This window comes from Xenia sp. Carnegie-2017, unplaced genomic scaffold (genome assembly GCF_021976095.1).
Source record: "Xenia sp. Carnegie-2017 unplaced genomic scaffold, XeniaSp_v1 HiC_scaffold_22, whole genome shotgun sequence".
Classification (NCBI taxonomy): Eukaryota; Metazoa; Cnidaria; class Anthozoa; order Malacalcyonacea; family Xeniidae; genus Xenia; species Xenia sp. Carnegie-2017.
This window is the reverse complement of record NW_025813485.1, coordinates 14,004,809-14,016,617: the sequence shown is the minus strand read 5'-3', so window position 1 is coordinate 14,016,617 and position 11,809 is coordinate 14,004,809. Positions and strand designations below refer to the sequence as shown.

The following is an 11,809-nucleotide window of genomic DNA, read 5'->3' as shown; positions in this document are numbered from 1 at the left end:
TCGCAGTTGCATAGTTTACATTTCAGTTTGTTAATCAGTGAAATTTGAAGAAAAAACTTTAAAGAAACCGCGTGCACCTCCAGTACAGGAAAGACTTGAAAATGCAATTTTATGCAACTTTATATTTTTATTAATTTTTATGAAATCAAATTATTTAGTCATGTGTGGGTGAATTGATATGTATATTAATGTACATATTCATGTTTGTATATTTTAGATCTTATTTATTTATATTTTATATTACATGCTCATTTTAAAGAAAAGATAGTTTAGCAGATCAACGCTTGCGTAACGATTGCAACTTTTTGCAAGCAGACCTTTCAGAACATAAAACTTGAGCTTTCATATCTTGGAACGACTTTCGTAACTGATCTGGTTGTTTCGTTCGAAATTCTACATAAGTCAGTGAAGGGTAAGATTTACCATTTCTCGTTGTGAGGATCAGACTGAATATAGCTTTGCTTTTTCAATAAATGCAAAGAGAGCAGAAGAAAAGCTATTTGTTGCTCGTCACTAAATACGTCAATGTACTGATACAATCTATGTGTATAAAAACGTCACAATTGACTAACGAACACATACCTCCTGAATTTGCCCACTGCAATTTTAATACTGTTTGAAAGGAAAACACTATTGCTTATTGTCCATTACAGTTAAAGGTTTCTTCTTGCATTGATCATTGCGTTTGAACGAACGCAATGAAAACGAACACCTTTCGTTTTTTGAATAATTAAATTTTCTTAGATCTAGATCTAGATCATTTGAATGCACCGTGGTTGCCTGATTAGATTTAGTCGGTCGGTGGTGACTACGTGAAGCACATGTCGATGTTAGGATCTAGCTCAACATCGTGTAAACGGAGAATATAATATTTTAACACCAATTAAGACTTTCATTCGATGTTAAGCATTTAAGCTTAGATTCCATGACCTTGATTCAATGTTAAGCAGTTAGGCTTTTGCCAAAAAAGCGCATCGTTGAACTTTGAAAAACTATAACTGATAAACCATGCCCCTTTTCCACGGATATTATACCGATTACGCCACTTTAATCTGATTTACTGAAGTATATAAATGAGTAAAAATGATACCTCTCATTAAACGACTTTCTTCACTCTTCAGCAATAAATACCATTGTAAAATACGCGACGTACCTCAAATAGTCTAGAAAAATACCTGCAAGACCATTGCAAATCTACAAAATCTAGGTATACTATGTGTTGACGCAACTCTCATAATTTGATGTTCATAAATAGTTTAATGACGAAGAACCTCAAAAGTCAGAGATTGAGTCTCTTTTTTCTTTTGTTTTGTCAGACAAACTTTACATACAGCCAACATGGCAGAGAACTACGTCAAATATTTAAGTTATTTGCATAATGCGGCGCCATATTTTATATCATAAAACTTTAAAATTTCAGACAATTAAAGGTTGTCAACAACGGAGTGGCACAAAAAATACATAACAATAGCACAAATTGACACATGTGTTAAAGCGAAACCTTATAAATAAATAATTTAATTAATCTGATTCTGATAGTAGTTATTGATTTGACTCATCTCGTTAACACGTAATGATAGAGACAAAATATTTTTAATTTCTATAAGAAATCATTTCATTCTTTTCGTTTCATTGATACTCTCTAAATTCTAATGTCTTACTTATGTAAACTTCAGGTTGCATTTGCGCTATGTAAGATTTAAAACTGCTTTGAGTTGATGTTCTCACTTATCATCCACTGGCGGAAATTCAGTCTGGAGGTGGCGGGCAGAGCGTCGCAAATTTCCGATATTTTTTTTAATTTTCATTTTTTTTGTTTCAAAAAATAGGCAAAATACAGAAAGACAAAAATGATTTTTACAAACAAAACACATCAAACAATTTCAAAACAGATGGGTTTTTTTCTTTTGATTTACTGATATAAATAACTATTTTATGTACTTGTATTGAAAATGATAACTAGTCTATCCCAAGGTGGAAGCACATAACAAGAAAACAGCTTCAAGAGTTAAGACAATCAAGTTTACATACGAATTGCTCATTGGGATTGCCTCATTATTTATTTTCAGAATTGATTCGATTTTTTTCAAGAATTCTCCGACAAATTACTTGTGGGCAATCCCAACCTACTGATATTTCCGCCACTATTTGTTAACTTAATGCAATTGTCCAGATACTTGCTGTATAGCCCGAACCTTATTTTTAATGACTACAGTGCGTGAAATAAAAGTTTGAAAATTGTTGTCTGGTGTTGTATGTGCAAAGATAACTTTAAATGAACGAAATAAATAGACAGGAAATGTAGAGATATAACAGTAAATACAGCCATTATTACTCATTTTTAATATCTACACGATTTACATCAAACAATTTACATATTTCATTATATGAACATACATTATGACGTTAGGGAACTCCTTCAATGTAATTTCTAAAATCATATGATGGAGTGTATAAAGATAAATACCAACAAAGAAGCGTTCTAAGAAAATGCATTTCAAAGAAGCACTCAAAATCAGCGAAATGAACTAAGAATGATGAATGCAGAATGGTCCTTCTATGCAAGAGCAATTTATAAACATTAAATACTCCACCAGAAATGATGGTGCATTATATAAAATTTTTTTCTAGTTGATACTATGATATTTCGATAAAGAAGGAAATCGAGGAAGCAAGAGATATCACACTTTACTGTCTTCGCTGACTGGTGCTTCAATGCCTTCATTCTAAAATAAAAATATAAAATACATTACTTTTACTACACAAGATGCACAATCAGTATTTATTATTTAGATTGAATAACTTCCAGTCTTAGTTGTATCAAATATATCTGAAGTTGAATAGAAAACGTACCATTTCCATTCGAAGACTTGCATTACTTTCTGTGACTGTCTTACGGCCACGTGATGTCGCACTTTTAGCCCCATGACTGTAGATGGATTTTGCAGTAGGAGCACGTGATTCAATAGGTGATGGCGAAGCAAAAGATTGAGAGTCTGTTTCAACTGACTGCAGGCTGGCATTGCTGCCGTAGTGATCCAGCTCTTCGCGAACGAGTCTTTCCATCTGGTCTCGCTTAAGATCTTCCTGAGATTTTGTATTTGCACCCTTAAACACAGTAAGAATATATGTTAACATACACAGAGTTTATTCTGATAATTATACATAACTATCATACTTCAGTAATGTTATCCAGCAGTCTTGCCATGGTTTCTCGCCGTTTTAGCTTGGCTTTTTCCATAGCCTCCAGTTTTACAAGCACGGCATCAATCTTTGACACAATACTTCCAATTGAATGTTCCATTCGATCAACACGTCGACTCAGTCTACAAGTGTAGTTAAATGTGACAAATTAATTATCCAAAGCATTGTACAATGAAACAAGTTTTCTAAAAAGAATAAGACGCGTGCATGATAAGTTAACAGCCACGTGTAAAATCCTGAATTATGTTTTATTACATTTAAAGAATTATATCCTCAGCACTTCTACTTCATATGTCTTCATGACATGTTCAACTTTATTCATCAATAATAAATTATTTCAATAATACTCACACAGTGAACTCGTCATAGGATACACCGTCGCTTACTCCACCATTTCGATGTTGTAACGAAGGTGAATCAGATCGTCCTCTCAGTGCTCCTTCGTCATCACTGTCGACATCACTGTCACGGAAGCTTACACGAGTGACAGCTGTACCAGGTCTGCCTTCTTGTTTAGCTCGCTCCATCTCTTCAATCTCATCACTGAGTTCGACCTAAAGATAAACCACAAAAATTTTATATATTCCTCGAACAGCTACGAGATTCAAAAATACAAGGGTCCAATACCTGTTGTCCTTCCAAATCTTCCTGCATTTTTTTACATTCCTTTTCATCTAAGATGCGATCACCATCCACATCATATTTCGCAAAAACAGCTTCAATTTCTGCATCAGCATGACCACGACTAAGAGAACAAAAAATCCAAAATTTTTACAAATAGAAAGGGGACTGGAGGATGAAAACACTCAACTCGAAGTTCATAAGTATTTTCCTAACGTAAAGAGGACGCAATTATCATTCTAAAGGTTTTACATGTTACAAACTCTGCATGAATAACTAACGAGAAACGTACGATTTCAATTCACTTCTCCATTCGTCAAAATCAAGCCTGGTGTCATGGTTTACATCAGCATTTGCCAAGGCTTTTTGAATATCAGCTATTTTTTCTTTCTTCACTGAAAGTTTATCCACAACTTTGTGATAACCCTAAAAATATTATATGCTGTTTTTGTTTTACAAGCTCCTTGTGCATAGAGTAACGACGAACATTTTGAGTGTAGCGATGTCGATACCTTTTTGAAGTAATCACCCAGTTCAAATTCACTCTTTTGTAGGGCAATATCCGACTTCACTTCAGCGTAAGTATCATTGATGATGGCAAGGAACATGTTAAGAAGGACAAAGAAAACGAAGAAGACGTAGGTGATGAAAAAAATTGGTCCGAGGATGCGATTAGCGTTCTCAATTTGATGAAAATCGAAGTCGCCGAGAATGATACGGAACAGAGTAAATCTATAAATACCAAAAACATGATACACCATCAAATGCAAGGCATTCTTCAACCTTGTAATTGATTCACTATTTGCTTCATGCTAATCAGCAAATGAGGGTGAAATGAGCCCGAAAACTTACATGCTTTTGCCAAATGTGCTGAAGTCGCGCACTTGCGTTCCGAAAATCAAGTATCCCAATTGAGCATACGCAAAAAATATGATGAAGAACATAACAGCAAAACCAGCGACATCTTTGGCGCACTATTCGATATGACCATAAACTGTTCAACTCCTAGGCATAGTAATACAATGAAACAGCAAAAAGCATACTCACCCTGGCCAAAGTTGATGAAAGCTGTGTCATTGTTTTGTTGAAGCTTATGTATTTAAACACCTAGATAAAAATGAGAGCGAGTTTACGTGTATTAGTCGATGAAAGCAGCATAGAAGCTACATTTTCTTGCCTTGATCCAAGAGAAGAAAACAGCAATAGCAACAATGTTGTTGAACTGTGTTTGCCAGTAGCTAATGCTGTCAAAGTTTGCATACTGATTTGGATTGTCCAACAGTCCTTTAAGGAGATTTCCAACAACAACAGTTCGGTAAATGTGAAATGCCACGGCAGTGTAGCTGAGCAAAAGCACAACAATATCAAGAACATTCCAGAAACTTTTGAAGTATTTAAATTTATGTTTCTTGATTTCGATAATCTCTTCAACAGTATAGTAAATAAGGAATAGAGCAAAGATGCCTTCACACGCCATTACAAAATGATCAAAACCAGTTACGTAACGAAGCAGTTTCAACGTCCTGAATGTGAAGCTCGGAATACATCCTCCTGTTGCAGGGTATTCAAATAACAATCTGAAGAAAGGAATAAGTTTTTCAGTCAACATTTCAATTAAATACATATGATAAAGACACATAATGTATCTTATGCATGTGTTATAAAATTAGGACGATCTATATACATTTATCTCATTTGGTGAGGTGGGATACATTCCTACACCCTGCAATCCTATCGTAATTCCGTTTGCTCGTGAATTATTATAAAAAAAATGACCCACAAATTACATCACGTGATCTATAAACAAACGCATATTCGAACATTTGCGTATTTTTCATTCAATTACCTCACAATACAGAATAGATTGATATTTGCATTGTAAACGGAGAAATCGATGAATACGGCGCGGGTTCCGCGATTTAACCATAGGTTTTCCTAAAGTAAACACTCAATTGGTGACACTTACATAAAGTACAGCCTGTAGTTATCATTATCAATATGATGGGAAAAAAGAGATAGTATTAACAGACAGTCGGTGTGTTAAATAAACACCAGATGACGATGTAAATCATACTGAGAAATATTAATGAAAGAATTCTTCTTTATGTAAGCTTTTATTTAACTATAATTGAAAGATTGGTGAAAAAATAAACCACATACTTTGAGTTCTTCAATGATGATTTGACTTTCCTCTTCTGTCGCATTAAGTAGTTGGACAAATCCACCTCCTTTGTATGTCGCCAACTGACCCCAGAAACTTCGACCTTCGAGAGCATCTTCGGATTTGTATGTCCAACTAAATGATTGAAAATTATGAATTATTGCTCTGGATTATTTCGTTCTAGAACCAGTGACGTCAGCGGTCTGCAAATCAGGTCATGATATGAAAATTTCAAATCCCTGGTGTAATTCATTTCATGACAACATCTAATATTTACATAGCATGACCAAGTCTTAAGGCTGGCAACCTCAATTTTTGAAAACAGGCGTTAATACGTACGCCGAACCATTCATCTTGCCAAATGGTGCTTTATCTTCAACTCCAGGGGAATATGGTGCATAACATTCCTTAATGACATTTTTGAAGTCATCATGTACACTAGATAATAGTGTTTCAGAATTAGATGTGTACTGAGGCGAGAGAGAGCATTCATTTATAGCAAAAGCAAGGTCAAAGTTTTACTCACACACAGGAATCGCTCTTTACTCTAAGCTGTCTGAGTCTGGGTCTTCCTAAAATCTTATTTTCAAAATAAATGTATCCGAGTTCGTTCGACGACATCTTGACACTCTTGTTGTTATAAAATTTTTCCCAAAATAATCCATTCGATAGAGGACCCAGTGCATACTAGAAATCAACAAGCACAAAAATGGCTATTGTTTGTACTTTTGCTAAAAGACATTTTCTAGGTGCAGGTCAATCTGCTTAAGTTACTATTTGTGCAACGATGTTGGTTTGATACAAACTACGAGTTTATTATCTGACCATCATCTGGTGACGACAGAATGACAAAATACGGGTGAATTAAATTCTGTTAGCCTCTCCTAACTGCACGCAGCCCCACCCCACCCTCCAAATAAGAAATTCGGTATTTATTTTTGTCTAATATCATTTTCTCCAAAAAACTATGTACTCAAAAATGACAACGATATCTTTCATCAACAAAATGCCCGAACATTGCATTGCGTTTAAATGTGAAACAAAGTATAACATGATTGCTTACCAAGATAAACTAAGTCATGTTAATGACAGGAGAGTTTGACATAAGCATTAATACAAACACGATTTCTTACCATGAAGAATTCATTCATAGTGGTGATATCCTTGAAGGTATTTCGATTCTCCATTGTTGTTTCAACGAAAAGATCTGAAATTAAAAATTGCAAAGAATTTCGAAGAAATCAATGGAAAGAAAATATGTTGTTAGTTATAAGCTCTGAGAAATCTATGTTTTTTAGAATGTAACTCGTTGGCAATTTTTGCTTTCAGGTCGCTAACATTCAATCATACAAAGATTATACAAGTGATAACAAATATGAAATATACATATTGTAACACATATAGTTGAGGTTAACAACATATGAACGTCATAAACAAGATAAATTCGTAAAATAGCACGACAAACAAGGAGTGTTTTACCTTTCATTACTTTGGTGAAGTAGTACATCGTTGAGCTGGTCATGCCGAACGTCACTGTTAAAATACATCTTACAATTATTTAAAACAGTCAACTCTACTGCGCTAAAATAAAGCGTTGGTAAATATAGGGGAAAATTTTGCACTTGTAAATTTTCTTGCTTAGAGTGGGCAAACCAAATTTTATGGTGGTCGCGAAAAATCAGCGATGTGAAATATACCGAAAGGAAAAGACATTCTTATATTCTTATATATGCTGCTTATAATTCATTTACGCCCAGTCGACTGTAGAAGAGCACTAGCGTAACTCGAAACTCAAAACGAATTTCAGCTGCTTAGTTTTAATAAAAATACCTTCATAACAAAGATATTTTTTTTAAAAAATTAAACTTTGCCAGTTGAATTGCCTTCATGGTGTTTGGAAATGTAATTATATGCAAAAATGAACTGCTTCAATTGATGTTGAGGTTGCCAAGATTTGCTACTGTTTATTCATCTCCTAATTTGATGCATTTAGGATTGAATACCAATAGTCAGCTTTCAGATACTTACATATGCACAAAACTACAATGAAGAAAATGTAAATGATCAGTTCACGAAGAGTGGTTTTTACATGCATCTCGCGATCACTGTTTACATCTTCGGTCTGTCTTGTTCGCCAGAGACCTGGAATAGAATGAAAGATAACCAGTAAAAACTTAAACAAAAAAATTAATTATGATGAATATTTGTAATCATCATAGATATAATAAATTTTCTCCCATTACACAGGTTCCACATATCAGGACGATCTAAAGACCTACAAACATGTGACAATACTCCCGGGTTCAAACCGTTCATTTTATTACTTATAATGATAAAATGGGATAGAAGTTCATGTTAAGTGATTTCCAATCTTTAGTAAAGCACGACATAAAAGCTTTTGTTAAAAACGCTAGACTAAAATCAGACATATGTATATATCCTTACGAATTTAAGTGTAAATTTGTCTTTTTCTTTTAATACGTTAAAAATAAATTTCGTTTGATTCTAATGAAGATTTATGAGTGATAAGGTATAGAGTTCTGACAGTGTACGGGGGTCTTAAGCATACTGATGGTCATAATTAAACAGAAGTAAAAGAGAACGAGTCACCATTGCACTCTGGAGAAAAAAAGGTGGGCACAATTTCAATAGAAATTATGTGTAATATACTGCGTCAACATTGGCAATGTGTAATATACTGCGTAACATACTGCAATAATTCTGAGGAACCTTTCCAAAATGTTTGTGTTTTTTATAAACTATGTCACGATTGTCATAAGTGATAAAATTATGTTATAAATATAAACATTATACAAAACTGACAAATTTTTGTCGTAATAAAACCGTACAGAGGAGACATTAAGTTCACTACATCGAATATTTTCGTCTTACTACAATTCAAACAGACAAAAAAAATAAAGAATTTCAAACTAATTTGCAAGCGAGCCTGAAAATTTACTATGGGTTAGATCATGATTAAATAAAATGCGCAGATAACTGTCGTGAGACCGGCAATCAAATACGATTTCCTCTTTTACTTATGCTCATTATTATGACAGTATTTATCAGCTAAAACAGATGTATGTACATTGAATCCTTGGTAGAGAATTTCTAACTTAAATATAAAAGGAATTACTTACTGTTTACTAAACTACGAATAATCAACATGCATGTCGCGCGCACTATACTGTGGACATTTTTTCTCAATAATTAGCGTTAAATAAGGCAACTTCCAATGGTAACAACATGTTTGACGGTCGCGTAGCATTACGCATTTCTTTTGCTTTGGCTTTCACCCTTCACGAGTAAAGACAAAAAGTTCACACGAGCATATACAAAAAGGCATGCATCGAAAATGCCAAAAATGATGAATGTTTTACTCGGAAGCAAAGGACAAAAAAAATACAATAGTTGCAATTTCTTTCAAAATGTAGTTAATGCATTTAGCCCGGTAAAAACGCAAAACTTGCAAACCTCACTAAATGGATAAATGAGTAAACTACTGAAACGCACGAGACATTAAAACTATGCCAAATGATAAAACTTACTGCGTACGATTCTTTTAAGCCGTGTCCAAAATCCTACAGGCACATGACGACGTTGTAGTCCAGCACGAACATCTGTAGGCACTTGCTTTTGATGTGCGACAGGCTCTGCTTCCATTCCAGTTGGGGAGACATCAACTGTCGTTGCTGCAGTTCGCGGAGAAAAATCCACATCATCTGTAACGTCATTTTCCTCCCAAGCCGTTCGCGAATAAGTTGATGTTGGTCTCGACACCATCTCTATAGGATGGTCAATGCCAAGACTGATTTGAGAGCCACTATGCTTCCTTCGTTTTGTATTCACGAGTTTTTCAGAATTCATCTTTTCTTAACTCCCAGTCCAAAACTTGCTATATTTACGCCTTCCAAACTCGCCCTACCTCTACTCTGTAACACCAAGTGATCGTAAATGGCCATGAATAATGCAGACGATAATCTTTACAGGCAAAAAGAATCTCAAATTTCGTTGCTTAGTTACGCTCTCTACGGTTTTACCTGCTAAATTAATGAGAAATTCGATATCAATCTAAATACGAGCCGATTGATCTATTTTTCATTTCATTGCTTTGTGAAAAAAGCTGAATGCATCATGGACATGGAAGAAGAAACAAGATGTTTGGCTGAAGATAAACTATGAAATTAAAATTTCAATGATGAAAACAGTGTGTTCTTTAAAGTTTTGTCGGTTACTTTAAGTGATCGAGCTCCAGTTTTCTTCCCACTCGTTGCATTTCATTAGAATACTATTGACATTTTCACATCATGAGCATAATCAACATAAGCAGGTGCGACACTTATTTTGTTTGACTATAAACCTGGTTTTACAAAAATTTTCAAATATTTCATAACATAATTCATTCTATTTCATCTAAATATCTTTTAGGGGTTTTAGCAAACGTTTTTCACAAACGTTTCATCGCATCCATGCACCTGTATCTCGTTAATTATTAACAATCATTCGCAATATTCTCATTGGTATCTAAAGCAACAAAAAGAAACTTAATAAAATATTTATACTTAACTCAAATATGAATAAGCCATTACGTGCACATATACTCCCCCAGCATTACGTTTCCCCACGTTTTTCAGCTCATACCTAGTTTTTATGGTTTACATTTTACAAAAATCTCCAATTTTCCTCGAAACAGTCGGAAAAACAGAAATAAAAAACACATCTCTGAATAGAATTAAAAATTACATTATATTTTGAATAACAATTGGATAATTAAAAAAGATTCCATGCGAAAGCCAAAACATTTTTTACACACGTGATATTGATGAAGATATTTCTTGAACTTGGTAGTAAATTTTAGTAGCTAGAAATTTTTTAGATGTCACTTGATTATACTGGATTCCAATAACTAGTGCTTTTTATGAAAATTTCCTATGCATTAGCTCGTTTGACTCAATCAAATTGTCTAATACTAAAATATCACTTTAAAAATAAAGATGTCAAATAAGTTTTACAGAAATACGTCTTTTAAAATCAACTACTATTATAAAATAATTTACAATAGCGCAAGAATTGGAACTCACAGGTGATAAAACACCTATTTGCACTTATGAAGATGACGCACTTTTGACTTGGCGTAGATGTACCTAAAGTTAATATTTGCAAAGCTGTACGTAAATTGAAGTTTAATTGAATTCTAAATTTCTATTCTTCGTCACGATAATTGTGAATAATATAATTACATCCTTAGTAAGATGGTTTTCATGAAAAAAACATCATTTAAGTCGTAGGCAACTTAGACTTTAAGTCAGACTTTTACCTGCTGAAACACAAGCTTAAGTTTGGAATAAATACGAACTAAATGAATATCGTCTATAAATTTAACTAGGACGCTGGAAATATGCACAGTACAACTTCAAGATAGTCTAGGATTCGTTAATCATCGAGTAAGAGTATGAACCATTTATCATCAATTTTACTTTGGTCAACTGGTTTTTCGAGATGGACAACAGTTTTTCAGAAGACTTGACGATTTCCTTCTTAGGAACTTAAAGGTTTATAAGATGAAAAAATTATGATTGCCATCATGCAAAGAGTAAATTAAAGCGCCTTCATCAGTGTGAGGAAAATGACTTCTTTAGATAAAAAATCGATTTTAAAATATATGATAGCACGAAACTTTATCTTGATGGGTCTTTCCCATTACACTCAGCGTCAAGGAAAACACTTGCATTGAAGCTATAGTTTTCATTATTCCAGTTCAGAATAAACAATAAACTTGTTCAGCGACAATACAAATATAATGTACCGCATATGTGTATGATT

The 11,809-nt window shown here is 33.9% G+C and overlaps 1 protein-coding gene and 1 long non-coding RNA gene across 2 annotated transcripts; both read right to left on the bottom strand.

Moving 5' to 3' along the window:
* Positions 1-196: 196 nt before the first annotated feature.
* Positions 197-1,154, bottom strand: LOC124447246. The gene is made up of 3 exons (XR_006948668.1): positions 1,091-1,154; positions 583-612; positions 197-393 (listed from the first exon to the last, which is right to left on the bottom strand). It is a non-coding gene; the product is annotated as an uncharacterized LOC124447246 (long non-coding RNA).
* A 1,148-nt stretch (positions 1,155-2,302) lies between these two features.
* LOC124446393 (polycystic kidney disease 2-like 1 protein) lies at positions 2,303-9,974 on the bottom strand. Its single transcript, XM_046997235.1, has 18 exons — positions 9,535-9,974; positions 8,015-8,128; positions 7,466-7,519; positions 7,120-7,193; positions 6,513-6,673; positions 6,326-6,424; positions 5,986-6,121; positions 5,672-5,760; positions 5,003-5,402; positions 4,873-4,932; positions 4,678-4,799; positions 4,338-4,557; positions 4,118-4,251; positions 3,832-3,949; positions 3,556-3,758; positions 3,179-3,326; positions 2,854-3,108; positions 2,303-2,726 (listed from the first exon to the last, which is right to left on the bottom strand). The coding sequence occupies exons 1-18, from the start codon at positions 9,851-9,853 to the stop codon at positions 2,682-2,684; spliced, it is 2,751 nt and encodes a 916-aa protein (XP_046853191.1). The 5' UTR covers positions 9,854-9,974; the 3' UTR covers positions 2,303-2,681.
* Between the last annotated feature and the right edge of the window lie 1,835 nt (positions 9,975-11,809).

Coding starts and splice junctions, on each gene's coding strand:
- LOC124446393 (XM_046997235.1), bottom strand. CDS start 9,853: ATGAATTCTGAAAAACTCGTGAATACAAAACGAAGGAAGCATAGTGGC. Junction 5,403..5,671: donor AATCTATTCTGTATTGTGAG/GTAATTGAATGA, acceptor TCCTTTCTTCAG/ATTGTTATTTGAATACCCTG. Junction 4,252..4,337: donor TGGGTGATTACTTCAAAAAG/GTATCGACATCG, acceptor TAATATTTTTAG/GGTTATCACAAAGTTGTGGA.